Source organism: Scardinius erythrophthalmus (assembly GCF_964197995.2).
Source record: "Scardinius erythrophthalmus genome assembly, chromosome: 7".
Taxonomy (NCBI): domain Eukaryota; kingdom Metazoa; phylum Chordata; class Actinopteri; order Cypriniformes; family Leuciscidae; genus Scardinius; species Scardinius erythrophthalmus.
In genome coordinates this window covers 31,803,198-31,823,048 of record NC_138227.1, presented here as the reverse complement: position 1 = coordinate 31,823,048, position 19,851 = coordinate 31,803,198, and the positions used below count along the sequence as shown (strand labels likewise).

The 19,851-nt window shown below is 38.8% G+C and overlaps 1 protein-coding gene across 1 annotated transcript in view; it reads left to right on the top strand.

Annotated features, from left to right (window-relative positions):
• The window catches only part of foxo1a (forkhead box O1 a), a 44,685-nt gene extending 26,803 nt beyond the window's left edge, over positions 1–17,882 (top strand). The window contains exons 2-4 of the mRNA XM_081371650.1: positions 14,760–14,951; positions 15,063–16,264; positions 16,377–17,882. Coding sequence (XP_081227776.1) covers positions 14,760–14,951; positions 15,063–16,264; positions 16,377–16,380 — 1,398 coding nt within the window. The 3' untranslated portion in view covers positions 16,381–17,882. The remainder of the gene's footprint in view (positions 1–14,759; positions 14,952–15,062; positions 16,265–16,376) is intronic.
• The last annotated feature ends 1,969 nt before the right edge of the window (positions 17,883–19,851 follow it).

Below are 19,851 nucleotides of genomic sequence, written 5' to 3'. Positions count from 1 at the left end.
TATATGAAACTGGTAATAAGAATTTTCCAACCATTAAAACATGCGTTCTGTACAGTATGTGTGTTGTATGAATGAAATCCAAACTACTTTGGTCATGTTGTCGTCACGTGACCCACAGCCCCACTTGCGTCACTTCACTGCCAGCCACAACTCCTCTCCCGTGGCCTCGTGGGATAGTAAACCGGCTCTTCGTAAATCAGTGAAATTCCCTGTTCTTTTCGCCTACTTTTCTGACCATTACGAATTCTAACACTTTGCCTACTAGCCTATATAGTAGGGAATTAAGTAGGCATATTTTGATGCATGGATTGTGTCATTCAAAACATCACATATGATCTGATCTCCATCTCCATTTCTAATATATTCATTTTGGGGTTTTGTTAGAGAAAATTTTCCACAGATATGTTGCCATATAAAGTGCATCCAAAATCACGAACTTAGTAGGTACTACATTAGATAAAGAACTTCCCTCACAACCGTTGTTATGCGTGTAGTATAAATGCTATTCATATACTACATACACCATGTTGGCATTGTCATGTTATCTACGACATCTGTGGCGTCGCTTCTCTACCGACTTATGGCTTTATGGGATGAAAGAGTGTCAAAAATCTCGACAAAAGTAGTAAATCATCCGCCTCATACTGTGTCATGAAGGATTCAGACATACTACTCAACGCGTAGGCCTACTTCTTTTGATATTCTTTATAGTATGAAAGTACATGGTTTCGGACACAGGGATGGAATTCTAAAGGCATAGAAACTGTAGGTGTCCTCGATAAACTCCTGATGGCAAATTTTTATCACTGAGGTAAAAGATGAGAAGATGACTTTGATTTGAATCGCTCACACCATTCACATCAGCGAGAGTCCGATTGTCATACATTTGTAATTCCCCAAAAGCTGCCACCAATTTACTCTGCTCTGCATGTTAATTTTACATCAGAATGGCGGTAATGTAAGTGGAAAGAGTGGTATTTCAAGGATACCAGTAAAAATTAGGTTTCTTCCAGGAAAAATGGAGAGGAGCTTTGAGAAAATTGGATTGAGGAGTTGCACACTGGGAGCTCTGTTTAGCAGGTTTCTCCTCGCCCAAAATTTAATTAGGAGGAGCTGACGTCATCGCGTGACACAGGTTTTCTTTTGTGACAGCACGAGTATGTGATCAACTGGCTCATGAGCCGATGGCGTGTCAGAGTGGCGTGTTTGAGAGAATAAAGGGGATGAAAGGACAAAGGAGAAAATTCAGAAAAGAGAATCCAATCATGCATAGATGGTTACTGTTAAATTAAAAGCGTATTAAAATCATTGCGATGTTGTCAGACAAATTATTGCGAATAAATTGTGAATATTTTACATATCTCCCCAAATTTCACATTTATTTTGGGTTTAGCAGTCATCATTCAAAATTAAGGAATGTGGATTTTTCCATACAGATTTCCAGATTTGTCTGGCACCTTAATCTTTTACACCCTTTCAGCTCATGATCCAATGTTTTCAGTTGCTGCATCCCAATTTGCATATCCGTCCTAAATAGTATTCGAAATTAGAATTAAGGCCCGTTCACACCAAGGACGATAACTATAAAGATAACGATAAAGATATAATTCTAAAAATCGTTCTCCATATTAAAGAATAACAGAGTTCACACCACAACTATAACGATAAAGATATGAGGAACGATATCGTTGGGATCACTTTCAGAACGATTTTTTTTCAGCTGTCAAACGATAAAACACTGACAGTCAATCAGAATCCATTCTAATTTAAAGGTCTCGCGCATTTAAAATGGGGCGCTAGCGCGCGTGCTTAGAATGAAAAGACCGTTATCGTTCGTTGGTGTGGACGCATATATAGTTATCTTTGTCGTTATCTTTATAGTTATCGTGCTTGGTGTGAACGGGCCTTTTGTGTGTCCCAAATCATAGTGTTGAAATCAGTATTCCAAAGATACCCGGATGGTCTACTTTTCCGGTTAGAATTCGAAGTGCAGATCCGTGCACACTAATATTTCCCAGAATGCATTGCGCATTGGATGAGAATTCGATTAGAACTACAAACACGAATAAAATATGTTAAAAAAAACTACAAACATGGCGGATTCCGACGGTTAAGTAGAGAGGTTTAGATAAAGGGGTTTAATAATCAGTATTTAACCTGTCGAAATGATATTTATTAAATTTTATCCACTTTATATTTAATCTGTAACAACATTGTGAACTTCTGTAATGATACGGTTGGTCATTAACTTTTAAATGCATCATAACGCGAACACATGAGGAGAGTTCATTGCATGAAAGACCCACAACTGGCAGATCATCATGCTACTACATTTCTCTCTGAAACGGTAGGAAATTAAATGAAATTGAATGTGAAGGGTTTTAACTGTGACAAGATGATTGACAGGGCAGTTTAAACGGTGCATGTGATGAAAACAGTAAAAAAAAGTAAAATAACACATTATAATAAAAAATTAAATAATAAATAACATTATTTAATTTGATGGTTGATATATTATTACAATTACAGTTGTATTATTTAAATTGTGATATATTTCTTTAGCGACTTGTTTATTATAATTTAAAAAATAAAATTGTTATTTTGACTAATAGTCATGTTAATTGACTATTCACATGCCTGAAATTTGTCTTGGAAATATTCTTTCAGTATATTTTAACAGTCAATTCTGCCCAAACCACAAAACCAAGCTGGTTCATTTGTACGCCACTTTCTTCAAAGGTCCACCTTCTGTTCAGGGATTTCCTCTTGAACTGTCACATTTCCTCAGTTGCCTTTCCTTGGCAACACATAGCGGTTGCCGGGTACGTGAGGATTGTAATGACGACTGTCATTTTCGACCTCTGCGGATGATTTTTAATGAAAGCAGGTATGTAAATACAACAGGACGCCAGGCGCGTCATATTTCCCCATCCGCCTCTCCCTCGCAAGCCATTTAAGAGCTCCTTTATTGACTTTTAAAAGTAGGCCAGCGTGTATTACCGTGATTGTGCCCTGTTGGCTAAGATAGCTTATCAAAGTGCAAACACAGGAAATCAACACAAGCTCGAGGAGACACAACTGTCTCCTGTACACTCGAATAGACATTAAGATTTTTTCGGGATTGGCTAATTCACTAGGCCAAAGTGTGGCGGACGGCAACTAGTGTGCCGAATATAGTTAATTTCACCATGCCTCGAAGGCCGACCGATTCAGGGATAGTTTGCAAAAGCACACTAAATAAGATTAGGCCAACCTGGAGGAAATGGGACGCTAAATCGGTTCTCTTACACCAGCATGATCCAGGGTTATGGAGCGTGATCTTTATTTGGGAGTTAAAGGAGCCCACACTGAAGTCTCGTGTTCAGCTATTGACTGGCTGTATTGAGTTCAGCTGGAGTCCAATATTTCATTTCCCCGGAGTGGAATCCGAAACAGAGAGACAGACTAGAGGCCTGGCGAGACCTCAGCTGGAGCTGGTTCTGATTTGGGAAACATTCTGATCCCGTGAGTCAGGCGGCCCCACAGACACACATTCAGGCCAGAGTCAGTCACGAAGGCCTTGGCAACTATCACTCCAAGCGGGTTTAGTGTCCTATTCTAAAAAGGCTTTGAACATTTCACCCCCTTTCTGAAAAACACCAGCTATCTTTAGAGGAATACTCCGGGTTATTTACAGCTCAAACCAAAAAGGACGATTTAGTCCTTTACTATGCCAATAAACGTTTTTACTGCAGTATTAATAAAAGTGCATTTTTGCGTTTGAACTCTCAAACCCATTTGTCTGCTAAATTTACGTTGAAAGTGCATTACTTTAAGCAAGGGCTGCGTCTCAATCTTTATCCTTCTAATTTGCACAAAAACCTTTGCAGTCTAGTATGTGGAATCTGCATGGCCATTGTTACAAATGAAATCACAACATCTAATGAATCCACAATAATTCCAACGATAAATCCCTATCTTGATTTTGTTTGGTTAATCGTGCAGTCGTGCCATATACTGAGGAAGTTGGTGATATGCAGCCCAATTGCTGAAGACTTGATTAAAAAAGTGGATTTTAATTTAAAAAAAAAAAATTCTTCAGCTTTAGCACGCCACTTATGCAATTTACAGGAAAAACGTAACAGGAAGTGGCGAGCACAGTATGTCTGCATACTGCAAATGGAATAGAAGATTGTTTCCTTGTAACCGCTGAACTTCTGACACTCATACTGACCTGACTTGGCTTGTTAGAAACATTTGCCCCTGTGTGTCTGTGTGTGAGGAGAGAGATAGGAGTTGGATTTGGTAGTGTGTATTTCTGCTCATCTGAATCTCTGTGTGTGTATGTATGAGAGTTTGTGTGTTCACTTTAATGTGGCAATAAATCAATGTGTCGTTCTCTGCTGAGTACAGAGATATACTCGTGTGGGCGTCTTATCTGTCCCTGTCTCTTTATAATCTCCCAGTGCGACTGCATACTGGCGCTGTTCAAAGACAAAACCCGCACCCCATTTGAACCAGTAATAGGAACCACTGGCTTTGGGCACTTTGCAGGTTCGAATGTGGAGAGCGGAGTAAAAAAGCCAAACAGCTGAATGATCATTTTAAAATGGACAGAACTTGGCACGGATATTGTTTTTTCGAGTTTCCAGACTTGTTGCCAACTCAGGGAATTCCCTGATGTGCAGCCTGATGGAATGCGGTTGCATAAGAAGCAGAACTGTCAATCCATTAAACATGTTAATCAAGTTAATTACACAGTATGGTGATTAATAGAATAGAATAATGAGGCATTTATATAGCGCTTTCATATGTACTACTGTACACCCAAAGCGCTTTACACAATCATATCAGGGGATCTCTCCTCAACCACCACATTCAATTGATTAATTAATCAATTGAATTGCAATTAATCACATATATCAGTATTTGCTGTGAAGAGCCCCCAAATATTTAGGGTCTGTAAATGTATTGTAAGAAATATTTTATGCTCTCAAAGTGAAATATTATTACAATTTAAAATAACTGTTTTCTATGTGAATATATGTTAAAATGTAATTTATTTCTGTGATCAAAGCTGAATTTTCAGCATCATTACTCCAGTCTTCAGTGCCACATGATCCTTCAGAAATCATTCTAATATGATGATATGATGCTCAAGAAGATTATTATGAATTTTAAAATACACACAAAAAATGTTTTTGCTGCTTAATGTTTTTGTGGAGACCGTGATACATTTTTCAGTATTCTTTGATGAATAGAAAATTCAAAAGAACAGCATTTATTTAAAATTAATAATATAATATAATTTATAGTTTTAATTAAGAGAAATAAGTGCAATTTCCTTTGTGTCTCTCAAAGTAAATCTATCTTGACTAAGTGTTATTATGTCCATGAAGGATGGATGTTAAATGTTTTTACTAGACTTTATTACTAATGAGCACAGTGTTATGCGGACTCAAGAAGCAAGCATTTACACCTTGACGAAAACAGTCATCAAATAGTGTCATGTCTGGTTGGGGGATAAGAAAAACAACAACTGAATATGAAAGTTTGTCTGACATCAAGTGCAACACCACCACAAAGTCAAAGTATTTGTGAAAGCATAACTCATCATGTTAGCATATTAGCGGTCATGGGAGACATGACACCTCCTGAAAAGCATGAGCCAATTTCATGTGAAGACTGTAATTTGAGTTTAAGTCAAATGAGATTACCTTCTATTTGTAAAGTATTTAATTTGTTTGATTATACAAAATTATGCATTACCGAATGGTTAAATAATATACACAACATTTTTTTTTTCCATGAAATTCCCCACAAAAGTACCTTTACATGTTGTGATGTAACTCATGCTGATACTGTCTTTTAAAGAGGACCTAGTATGTTTTTTTTAACATTTTCAACTTCCTTTAGTGTGTAATGTTGCTATTTGAGCATGAAACAGGTCTGCAAAGTTACAAAGCACAAAGTCACTCCAGAGGGAGTTATTCTCTATATCAGTAAGCACTGATTCTGAACTCCCTGAAACGCCTCCATTGTAGTCTTGAATTCTCTTCCGGGAACGAACACATCACGGCATTCCTCATTTAAAGGGATTGTCCACCCAAAAATGAAAATTATACCATGATTTACTCATCCTCAAGCCATCCAAAGATGTATATCTTATTTCAGACGAACACAATCTGAGTTATATGTAAAAATATCCTGGCTCTTCCACGCTATATAATGGGAGTGAATGGGGGGTGAGATTTTGAAGCCCAAAAAAGCGCATCCATCCATCAAATAAGTAATCCGCATGGCTCCAGGGGGTTAATAAAGGCCTTCTGAAGCAAAGCAATGCATATTTGTAAGAAATATAAGCTATATAATTAGCTATAATAACTACCAGTACATAGTATATGTATAATAGAATATTATATTAAATAATATAATATAATATACTAATAAGTGCATCACATATGTTGCGATTTCTCGCCATTAATAAATAATGACGACTCCCCCAAGGCTTCAAAATGTTGCCCCCCCCCCCATTCCCTCCCATTATAAAGCTTGGAAGAGCAAGGACCTTTTTTAATATAACTCAGATTGTGTTCGTCTGAAAGAAGAATGTCATATACACCTAGGATGGCTTGAGGGTGAGTAAATCATAGGATCATTTACATTTTTGGGTGAACTATCCCTTTAAATATTGACATACGCAAAAAAGGTGCAGGGCCTGGTTGGGTTGTGTTCAGGGTTTGACATGAACTTTTTTGCTCACCAGTCACTGTAGTGCTTTTCCAAACTCAGCATTTTTACTAGCCACAATTCGCACTTGGCGGGTGTTAATGTCAAGCTCTGGTTAGCAGTGTTAGTAGTGTCTTAAAACTCGTGGTTATGGTAAGGGGCGTCACATTTCCTAAACAGGATCGAAGCAGTCGACCAATCACAACACAGTGATCCAGCTGACCAATCAGAGCACATTGTGCTTCTCGGAAGGAGGGGTTCATAGAGACTGGAACTAAACGGTACGATGCATCGCTGAAGAAATCAACTAGCTAGTCACGACTGTTTCCCAAAACCGTACTGTCGCATATTGGTCGTTCAAACACGTTGGTTAATGATGTCACGCAGGTGGTGGAGTAATAACTTCTTTTCATAAATCCGCTTGAGAACAAATTAATGCAAGATTTTTGGTATAAATTACGGACATGGCATCTGAGGACTAATTCTAATTTTTCACAGTTATTCTGCTTTTTTCCCATATTCAATCATAGGCTGGTTCTTACATACATACAAGAAACTCTGCTTCTAACCACAGGTTGAGAGCTGTCGTTCCAACCACACAACTTTGCGATGCTGTTTGTGAATGTTTGTTGGAACTATGGTTTCAGGTTGAACTATGCCGATAACAACAGAACAAGAGAGGTGCTGCCACAATGTCGAATATGTGAAAAATATCCAACTATGAAAACCTATTCTAGTAGAGCCCAAAAACAAAATCAAGGCTTTGTAAAGGGCTTTATAGGTCATAACACTGAACTTCAAGCTTATTTCTAGGGCTAACCTTTGGATTAGTTTCCACCTGACTGCTTCAGTTCTGAGGCTTGGGTTATACTTAGTATGTGTGAGACCTGCTGAGCTAGTGATGAGCTAATGACAGGTCTGGGCGCTCTCTCTGTCTCCTGCTAACCGCACTCACACATTCTTGACGTCTGTCAGCAGAAAGCAGCGCTGTCTACACCAGACATGACCCAACACGAGGCCAAGGCTCAAAACGAATGCATAATTAGACCCTCGTATTTTTCTGGACTTTGCGTTTTGAAGACTTGAACGTTGTGAGGTGCATAACTGCATTTGCTGTGGCCTTTTTGCGGCCTCTGCTTTTCTCCTGCTCATGCGTCACAACATTCGCTCCCCCACGGCTGCAAGAAACTGCTTTGAAGTTCTGTAGGAACTAGATCATCTCAGCACGCTTCATGCTCTTTTTCAGTCTTTTCTGACGCCTGATTATCATATGCAGGCTGGAGATTGTCTCTATGTCTTTCACCCAGAAGAAAAGTTCCCTCATGTGGCTACGTCTGAGTCACACCAGCCTTCTCTCCGCCAACCTTTCCTGGGGATTTTTACATTTTAGAGTGCAGAGGACAATTTTAGTGACATTTTAATTCTGCTTAAGAAGTTGTTCCTTGCTTCTCCAGGCCTACAGGTTCTGTCATCACATTCAAATCAGGCTGCAAAATCACAAATCAGCTAAAACATGATTTATGCTGCTGTAATGCTGAGTCGCCAACTTTAGAAAGTTGCTCCGTCATGAAAATCATTTTCTTGAACCGGTGCTAAACAAATTCAACACATTTATTTAGATAACTTCTTTGATTGTATTTAGATTGTTATTTAGTTTTAATAGTAATATATATATATATATTTATACATTTCAATTAAAAGTTAAGGTAAAACGGAAAGGAAAGTTCACACTACACTTTCCGTTCCATTGACTTCCATTCATAGACCTGAAACACTATACGCTCATGCGAAGAAATTCCAAATTTCAAGTTGAAGTCATGTGACCATCATGGCATTGCTTCTTATCTGAATTAAAAGAAAACAAACTGATATTGTGCAGATCCCAATTTCTGATTAAAAGCTGGTTTTTGATTCCCAGTGCGGATGCCTTCAGTAAATTTTGGATGCTTAGAGATGGAATGAGAGGGGGAAGGAGGGGTTGCAGTCGCAGAACAGTGTGGCCTTTCAGGCTCCTTGGAGGAAGGGATTGAAGTAAGGAGGGAGAGAAATAGAAATGGAACTCTGTGTCCTTGGCTTGTGGACTGGCCCGAACACATGACCTCCATCTGCCTGTGCAGCTTACAGTGACACACACTCAAACACACACACACACACACACTAATGTATGTTAGTGTGTCACGAAATTACTCACATGTTCATGTACAACCAAATATGACCGCTTAAGCCAGAAATACACTCTTCGCCAGTATGCAGACACGAATGCTTGGCCAGCGTATTGCAAGTGGGCGCACTTTGGCAGAAGCCAACCTCAATACTCGATAGAGTTACCTTGAAATATCTGCACTATTGAACTGGATGGGTTCTCTATTATTTTGTCGTGTTGCATCGTGCCGCTCACGACCGGTGTAGCAGCACAACGTATTATTTGTTCAGGTTGACTTAATTATGTTTTTGGGGTGTCACATCACATTATGGAAGGGCAGTTGTATCACAGTGAAATTTCTGTTTTCGTGTCAATCATAGAATAGGTGTGTATGAATTGCATTTTTGATGTATTTTTGAATAAATTAATAGATCAGGACAACAACAAAAAATCAGTCACATAAAATAAGACATTTTATACCCACTATAGTGCCCCTTGTGGTGACCCTGCACTGAAAAGAAATATTCGTTGAATTTAATCAATTTTTTTATCGTAAGTGGTTGCACACAATTGATTTTAGCTACATTTAAACAAATGCATTAAGTTGAACTAAAATTGATTAAGTTCAACTTAATTAATTTGTTTAAATGTAGCTAAAATCAATTGTGTGCAACCACTTAGGATAAAAAAAATGTATTAAATTCAACAAATAATTTTTTTCAGTGTGAGAATGGTGTGCGTACTTGCGCTGCGTTATAAATTATGAACACATTTCCAAATGTAATGACCTGAAGCATTTGAGTTCACATACTTAGGTAGAGTATGCATATTTAAGAAGTATCCCGGGTTATTTTCACCCTAATGTTTATGTATCACGTGTGGCGTGCTAATCATAAGCATGCTACACATGAGGTACTTAAAACATTAGGCTACAAATAACTGTTCTCTATAAGATTTATACTTATCAGGTCGTAGGGCTTGAAGGGCTGTGATTTATAGAGACATTTTAAGGCATATTTTAAGGTCTAGATGTCCATTATTTAAGGGGGCAATGGAGTGGGCAGTAGTTGAGCTCTTGGGTTTGTATCTGTGGTCTGTAGCGCTTTGTTTATTCTCTCGGGAGTGAGAATGACTGTGGCTGGAGCTGGTGCCAAACAGAAGTCTGCCAGAGGAGGAGTGCAGTAGACCAGGGCAGCTCTCTCTCTCTCTCTCTCTCTCTCTCTCTCTCTCTCTCTCTCTGGCATTCCAGTCCGCTCTGCACACACTCACATGCTCAAATACCCAACCACTGCTTCCTGAAAGACAGGAAGTGAGGCCGGCTTCCTGTGACAGTCCTCTTTCATGTGGTCACTTCCTGGTGTTTGGCTCTTGCTGTTGACTTTCTTCATTGTTCCTGCAGCAGGGGCATCAAATTGTGTGTATGTGAAATGAGTACTTTGAATATGTAATAGCAGTACATGCAAGGGTGTGATGACATGTTTGTCAGGGTTCCCACGGTGAAAGACACCCGGGAAATATCAAGGAGTTTGAGATTTTGACATTAACATTTTTGCAGGCATAATAATCTAACTAATAAAATAATCAAAAGTCAAGAGAAAGACATGGAAATTGTTATGCTTAGTTTTGCAAGAAATTGCTTATTATCAACACAATGTATACTTTGTAATAATTTCTAGAACCCTAGTTTGATCATTTATTCACTTCCAAAAACTGAGCATTTGTGAAATTTTTGTGTAATAATTTTAAACTTTTAAAAGGGTTTTCCCCAACCTAAAAAATGATTTTAAAAAATGTAATGCATAATTGTAACTGAATTTGACAGACAGTGATCATCCAGCATTTTTGTTGTATGAGAAATAAAATAAAAAATAAAATAAAAATTGGAAGCTGCATTGAAAATAATAAAGGAATATGAAAATCAAACATTAAGATAAAATTAATAATTATTTTCTTCCATTCATCAATGTGCTCCATGTAGATGAAAAACTGAATTTCAAATTAAATTTAGAAAAGTACGCCACTTGAAGTCAAACTTCCAGATGCAATTGTATGGCAGGCAAACATGGCGGCATCAACGGAAATGTTCACAGATAAAATCAGTTCCTTTTAAAACATAATGTTGGCACTTTGAAACATAGATGCATTTTATATGATCATAAAACATTATGAAAAAGTTTAGCAAACATTTGCAGAGATTGATGTGTTAACAGTGAACGATCTTCTCTGTTGACAATCACACTCCTGCAAAACAAATGCATTGCCATATTATTCTTTAAACGTCATAAATCAGCGATATAAAGTAAGAAAATTACACTTTGAATGGAATACAGCATAACACCAAGTTACTACACATATATTATAGTATAACTGCAACAACTACCGTATTGTGGGCACTGTAAAATATTTTAAAATTATAATATCTAAAAAATATATATTATATTCATTTATTTATAATTAATGAATTTTTGCCATTTTATTCAGATCATAGGACAGTTGGAAAGAGGATATGGAAAGTGGACGTTTTTTAGCTCAGCACAATATGCTGACAATATAATATATACACACACTTCCACTGTAGGTCAACATAATGATATGATTCATTTGCATAGATGACACATTGTGTTCGGAACTCGATCATAACATTCCAGAAATTGCTCCGTTTTATATAACGTCGTATCATTGTGTGTAGTGTTGTGGTATCTGTGGAATGGCAGTATTGTTGTGAACCCAAGATTATAGGATCTTCACACAACAAGAGTGATGGTTGGGGTTTAGTATCCACAGACAGGAATGTGGATTGGGACACTGTAGTTCCAGAAGAGATAGGGTATTAGCGGGCTAGCTGTGATTATGTTTGAACTTTGAACACAGTGATTAGCTGGAATGTCGAAGTTCCTGTGTTCTGCCGCCATTAATACATCAACTATTGTCAAAAACAGGCTAAAATTGTGTCGATCGGGAAGGAAGCCACAGACCTGCACACAGGATGAGCGCGCTTTGATATCGTTTGGGTTCTCTTTGTCGTTTTTTGGCCGTATGTTCTCTGTGATTTGGTTTTAAAACTCTCCCCGTCCACACTAGCAGTCAAGCATTTTCCAAAAGTTCCTCAAACACGCTGAAACATTGGAAAACATTGAAATCATCATACTGCGCATGCGTTAAATGTAATAAAAGCTCACTGAGATAATACAGAGAGACCAGAAATAATAAAGTTCTCATGCTATTCTTCCGGCACGACCATTATCTCAGCACTTACAGGTGCGTCAAGGTCTTACTCAATCGCCATGTATGGTCCAAAACGCATCTTTGCAGGAGCGTAATATGAAGATTGTACAAAGTAACATTTATCTTCAGCAACACTGTGAATGTGAATAGCACATAGCACGCACTTACCGGTATAAACATTGGCACAATATGCATCACATGGCTAAATATGTGATGTCATCATTTTTCAAATACCTAAATTTTTTCAGTTCACACTACAATGCAACAAAAAAAAACCAGCGTTTTCAAATTTATCCACTTTGTTAGAGCGTCTTCAGAAAGCTTGCAGGACAAAAATGCCGTCTCTGTGGACAGAAGGGTAGAAAAAATATATGGATTTTCTCAAATGTGTATCTGGATTAATGTGGACTCAGAATGCCACATTCTGTCCTGATATTCCCCAGTTTCCCGGGGCTCTTCCAAACCTCTTCATATATCCATCAGTGAACTGTCTTCTAATGTGGTTGTGGTTAAATTTGTCACGCTATACAAGTTTGCGGACTGGCCAAGAGTCATTTCACATGACATGCAAAGTTGTGTTTTAAAGCAGTGATGCTGTGTTTTCTGTTCTGCCATGTGTGGAAAGGATTTCAGAATTTAAGCCAGATGGACCATGTTGTGGTTAGTGGGTTCAGTTTGTACTCTTCTGCTATGGATTCGTGTTGTGCGTAGCGTGTTGTTAATTTTCAGGTTTAGCTTCCCTCTGTTAATGCGGGCACATATAGTGTAAGTCTTCATAGGATATTATCGGTCCAGTTATTGTGATAATTCCCTGTTCATGAACTATGTGATGCATGCAGTGTGATGCAATGGCAAGAGCTGTTTCTGATTGGCTGGCTTCACACAAATTCTGGGAGTCCAGCTTTTTTCCGTGCATTTTTGCAAAACATTTAGGCCTATACCAAAATTTTGAGTTTTACTCCATTTTACTTAAGGTCGAAATATGTGATTGTTTTAAAAAACTTACTGATGCTGTCATGAGGGTGTACAGAATTCCTTTCTGTGATATAATTTCCTGTTTAATGTTGGTTTTTTTTTGTCACATGACAACAGCAAAATGGCTGCCTTGCATGTTGGTTAAGGCTGCATATCTCGGCTGCCACGTCACCAAGCTGCATCGAAGGCCAGCTCAATTCGAAAGATTAATTCGGCTTATTTTGAAGGATGCATCAAGTGTGTCATCTGTGTCCTCCAATCACCCCCAATCCTTTGCACAAATTCCAATAAAAAAAATATATATATATTTGGCAGAAAATGAGTCAGCATTGAGCTTGTCCAATTTTATTATGAAATCCAAGACAAAAAAAATCAGAGATAAAGGCATTATGTAATATAATTATGTAAGGTACCGGTAATATAAATAATTTTAATATAAAGTATTTTTTCCAAATTAAGTTTCATTAGTATTTTCTGTCAATATCTGTTTTATTGTGAGCAGCACCATATGTGAAACTTAACAGCCACTGTAGGATTAATGGGTCAGATTTAAAAGAAAAGAAAAAAAACATGTCTCTGCATGTGCAACATGAAGCCTTTTAGTTCACAAACAACAGCAAAGACCATCCTAAGCTGCCATCACATCCTGTAACTATCCATTAACAACTCTAAATTAGACATAGGAAGCATTAGGCCAGCATTTCAAAAATACCCCATTTTCCACCTCTCTAGGGAAAATGGTTCTAATGATTGAGATCACCATGACAACGTAGGTAATGTGTCTATGCCAGGCAGAATGTTTACCCATGTTTGCCTGACATTACGGTATGTGAACTCGTCAGAATGATAGAAAAGTTCATAATTATACTAGACTGAATTCGCCCTAGTGCCACAACTATTTTTTGGCAAGAGTATAATAGGATAGCAGCTTTGGTAGAAATGGCTGGTCATTAAGCTTTTTAAGTGATTTGTTGCTAATTAAGTCCATTTTTGCTCTCCTGTAAAGGAACAGGTAAAGAAACAGAAAATGTTTTTGGAACTTACATTTCGAAATGGGTTTTTTGAAACAATTCCCGTCTTCCATTGTTCAGTGAACAGGTAATTGACAGGTCAAGCCACTCAAACAAACAAAGCAATTTTTTGAAATGCCAGTGTTTACTCATAGTTGTGTTTCCATGTGAAACTGTCACCTTTAATACTTTCAAATCAAAATCGTAACTTTTGGAGGAACAGATTATTTCTCTTGTACACAAATTTTATAATGTCTACTAGATAAAGTGTAGCATTTTTAAGACAGATATATATCATTAATATTAGTCTTGGTGGTTTAAACCCGAGGATTATAAAATTCTCACTAAAAATAGAATGATGTTTTTATGATTCACAGCAAAACATTGAAGGGATTCTCTGTTCTATTTGAATGCACCACTGAGAGCAATTTGTAAATATTTACAAGAATATGTTTAAAAGAATGGCCGATGTTCAAGGAAAACTGTCTCCTTTGAATGACAGAAAATGATACATATAGGTGAAGGAAAGGGTGAGTGGACGAAAGCGGAGGTGAAGAGAAAAGAGAGTTTAATAGAAAACAGATGCTGCGAGGATTTGCACTCTGCTGATTTACCGTCAGAGGGGAATTTGCGGGAACGAGGCAAACTGCGTACATAACACTCATGCTTTTTCTCCTTGCTCTGCTTCTCTTCCACAGAACTCAATCAGACACAACCTGTCCCTACACAGTAGGTTTATCCGTGTGCAGAATGAGGGGACAGGGAAGAGTTCTTGGTGGATGCTCAACCCCGAAGGCGGCAAAAGTGGCAAGTCGCCCCGACGCCGGGCCGCCTCCATGGACAACAACAGCAAGTTTGCCAAGAGCAGAGGACGAGCGGCAAAGAAAAAGGTAAAAGCCGCCACCAAACCTTGTTGTGATCTCTTTTATAAACAGTACACACTATCCATGAAAATATGTTATTTTTCTCATGAGTGCTTCTGTTCCTCTCTATATTTATAGCTGGCTCTTCAAGGTGGGCCCGAGGGGGGTGCAGACAGCCCAGGCTCTCAGTACGGCAAGTGGCCCGGCAGTCCAAACTCCCACAGCAACGACGACTTTGATGCCTGGACGGCTTTCCGTCCCCGCACCAGCTCCAATGCCAGCACACTGAGCGGTCGTCTCTCGCCCTTTATTGACGACGAACTTGGCGACTCTGACGTCCACATGGTCTACCCAGGCCCTGGGTCAGGGGCCAAAATGACCTCCACCCTCCCCAGCTTGTCTGAAATGGCTGGTTCTCTGGGTCACAGTGGCCCTGAGAATGTGATGGAAAACCTTCTGGATAACCTCAACTTGCTCTCACCTAAGAACGCATCAGTGGGGCCCACAGGAGGCCCTGGGTCAGGATCCAACCAGTCCTCACCCTCTTCGCTCATGCAGGCCAGCCCTGGTTACTCCCCCTACAGTTCCCCAGGTCTGGCTGCAGTCAACCAGCAGACTCAACAAGACTATCGTAAGTGTCTCTACGGCCAGGCAGGAATGGGCAGCATGTCCCCCATGCCGATGCAGTCTCTGTCAGAAAGCAAGTCCAGTTTTGGTCCCGGTCCAGGAACTATGGGCCAGTTTAACTGCTCAGCAGGGCTGTTGAAGGAGCTTCTTACGTCTGATGGGGAGTCTGGAGAGCTCCTGCCCTCGGTGGATACCGTTGTCTCCCAGTCAGCTGGAAGTGGTGGATGTATGTTGCCCCCCTACAGCAGTAGGCGGAATGAACTTATGGGAGTTGGATCATCTCATAGCCATGCCCTCTCTCATCCGCACAATATGCACGGACAAGCCCCACCCACACCTGTGGCACTGAATGGGCGATCGCTGCACCCTATGGCCACGATTGGAGGTGCCAGTAGACGCCTGGGAAGCGTCAAGTCGGCATTGCATATGCAGTACGGAGGCTCCAGTCATCTCGGAGGTGGAATTCCTTACTGCAGCAACGGATATGGCCGGAATCCAGGGATGATGCCCCACCTGCAACAGCAACACCTGGAGAAGCTGCCCAGTGATCTGGACGGTATGCCTGTGGAGCATTTCGATTGTGACGTGGAGTCCATCTTGCATGATACACTCATGGATGGAGAATCGCTGGACTTCAACTTCGACCCCATGGCCACCCAACAGGGGTTCCCGCCTCACAGTGTAAAGACCACCACTCACAGCTGGGTGTCTGGGTAAGGCACTACTTTTATTAAACTTAGGGGTCAATAAGATGTTTACAGGAATGTCCAAGATTTGGCCTCTTGGACAGTACAACATTTTTACGTATTTTTTGTTTCTTCACAGGTAAAAACTCTCAACTGGTGTACAGCAACACTGAGCTGCTGTCCACATGCATCCAAACCTCTCGTCAACCCCTCGTCAGGGAACGTAGCCCCTGTTACTCTTTCGCTTTCTTCAACAGAGGCATCTGAGATGAAACCTCACACTGCCAAGCACATTGGCTCAGTGCGGAGCTAAATTGCAAGGACGTTTTCCTCAGACATTGGGATTCAAACCAAGTGCCAAACCAGGTGCCTGTGCTCCATAGCCAAATTGACAAGCTTTATTTTACTGCCTTCTTCTTGCTGTAGAGAATCTGTGCTCAAATCAGGGCAATGAGAACCTAAGGCCCTTACATCTGCTGCAGCACACACTTACCAATGTCCACACCAATTTACAGGAATGGTTTTAAAGTCACATTTTCCATTTAGGGCAAACTGTGATAAGGTATAACACACAGCAGCACACCTCAAGTACATTTGATACACCTCGATACAAAAGTGTCACCCAAGTTAATAGCTTTCTTTTATTCATTGTGTTGTCAGATTAAAACCTTGCCCTGCAGTTATTGCTGAGGGCAACACATGCATGCTGTGCTTCATTGAGACTCCATGATTGGCCTTATTGGGAAGAAGAACTGGAACAGTTGTAGGCAGAAATGACTGTAAATAGATTTATTTAGAAATGGTCCTGCAGAAACAAGACCTTGATAACGTTAGGGAAATTGTTGCAGACTAGTTGAACTACGTCGCATACAGCACATCATAACACTTTCATTTCTGTCTCGTCAGCATATTTGACGTAGAGCAGATGTACAGTACTACAGTTCTAAAGAGTATGTTACTATGACTGGTGTACAGAGTTTTGTGTACAGAGTTTACACAATGATATCAACAATCAGAGCAACATATTTAATGTTGTTTTGTAAACCTGAGAGAAACTGGATTTGGTATTCTACATTTTAGTGGGCTTACATGGAAGAATGTTTCTCATCTGAATTGTATACATCTTTCCACATTTCTTGTAAATATATGAAATATATATTTCAAAAACGTATAAAGTAGAAATATTTAGTTTTTTTTTCTTTCTTTTGTATTATCATAATTATTCGTATTGCTGTTTATTATTGGCTTCAGATTTATTATTTGGTTTGAGATTTTTGTTATTTAAAGGAATAGTTCGTCCAATGATGAAAAACCTATTTACTCGTGTCATTCCAAACCCATTTATTTATTCTGTGGAACACAAAAGGTAAAAAAAAAAAAGGTCTATCAAATCGGGCATCATTATCATTCAATGGCAAACACCAGTGGTTCATTCAAATTTATCCTTTGTGTGTCATGGAAGAAAGAATGTCACACATGTTTGGAATGACAGGAGGGCGAGTAAATGATCCCAGAATTAAAATATTTGGATGAATCACTCCTCTAAGCTGTGTATAGTGTGTTTCTTCAGAGGTTTGTGGTCCTCAAAAGACTAATTTAGCATTTAGAAATGATAATAATAAAATCGTCTGTGCATTCCTGTATTAAAAAAAGATCAGGCCTGTCTTTGTAATGACCCATATAAGAGCTTAATCTAAAGATTTCCATGTTAAGAATTTTTTTGGGAAAAAACTGTTGGATTTTCTCTTTCTCTGAATTTTTTAGTGGGCCCCGGACACCACCAAAGCCTTTTACAGTGGTTAAAGTAGTTTAGAGCTACAGCGCTAGCAGACTCCTATGCCTTTGCCACCATATTGAATCTGTTGCTGTAGTAATGCTGCAGTTTTCTGCCTTTAAGAAAGTGTAGAGAGTTTTTGACTTAACATTATTTATTTGGCTGAAGGAGAAGTGGTGTGATTGTATCATTTACACTTGTATTATATTTCTGTTGGATTTCACATCTCTCTCAAATTGCAGGCACTGTGATGTATACGTTCTACAAGTTTGTGGTGATTTTCCAAGTCTGTGCTGCTTCATTTCCTTTTCATTTCTCGTTCCCTTTACCGAAAATCTCAACAGTTTTGCTGCCTTGCACTACCACAGGTAGACCTTCAAAATGTTCAAACTGGTAAAAATTGAAGCAGGCCGGGGGCCAATATCTCAGATAATTCATTGAAGACTTGAAAATATTGAAAATGACTTCTTGAGTAGTCACAGACAGTAACATAGTGTTGGCCCAGATCTGGCCCACATCTGGTACATGCGGAATCCACACGTACCAGATGTGGGCCGGATCTGGGCCGACACTATGTTACGCTGAAGACATTTTAATGCTTTGGAGAAGACTATGATATATCAGTGGCCAACCTTTAAATATTAAATGCTTAATGTTATTAGACTCTAACACTGTTTTCTAACCAGCAACAATCTGCAAGTTTTTGTTTCTGGTTTCTGTTCCTGTGGCTTTGTAACTGTGAGGCCCTAGCCATTGTGAAATCTAATTGGTCCAAAATTCCACTTTACATAACTCTATATGTAACAGAATATGATTGGCTGTGCCATAATTTTCACTTTCAGTATGAACAGAAAATTTTCTTGTCACGCCTGGTTGGGATACCGTGAGGTTCAGTCATTGGACGAAAGTCAGACATCTGTTTACTTCACACCATAAAAATATTATTATTATCAACCTCTGACCCACACTGCCTCACTCAGCACAGGGAAAAGATTGGATGCTTTTTTTACTAAAATATCACTGTGCTCAGCATCATCATGAACATGCATTTGCTTTGTGAATTTAGCTGGTGATCCCACCTATGCACATCCATGTACTTTAATGATTATTATGATTATTGTCATCTCCAGTATGTTTTTATCGATGACGAGATATTTGATATTTCATGTTTGATAGAGCTGTGGAGTCATGTTAATGTCACAGATGTTAGTTCATAGTTCTGAAGAATATGAAGTATATTTAGAGAGTAGAAGATAATTTACATGCAAAGCTTTTTGTACACTGACACTGTTATTCTTGTATTTAGAAGCAGTTTGTAGAAAACATGGACTAATGAAAAGGCAAAAAAAACAACAACTAATAATAATAATAATAATTGAAGAAATTTGGAAGAAAATGTAGCTGTTTTTCTTCAGATTGTGGAGTTTGGACCAATTTTTAATGGAAAAAAAAACCTTTAAATTAAAATACTGCACTTTGTCTATAGATGTAATGAGTTCTCTTAGAGATACGAAAAAAGTGAAGATTATCTATTTTGAAACAAACTGTTACATTTCTTAACTTATGTACAGAAATGATTTGATTCACAATCAACAGATGATATAACTAAAGGTGCAATTTGTTTATGTAGTTGAGAAAGTAATAATCTATAAGAGAGAAATGATATTTCTAAGCTGACATGCCAATACTGACATATGTAAATTATATCTTCATTCTTTAAGTTCATTAGCAGAGAGCAAACCGTTTGTGAAATGTGAGGCTACAGAGCTCTGTTTTTTTGCTCTTGATGCCGATGTTGTGCTTGTATTTCTGTACAAGAAACATGCTGCCGCTGTAAAAA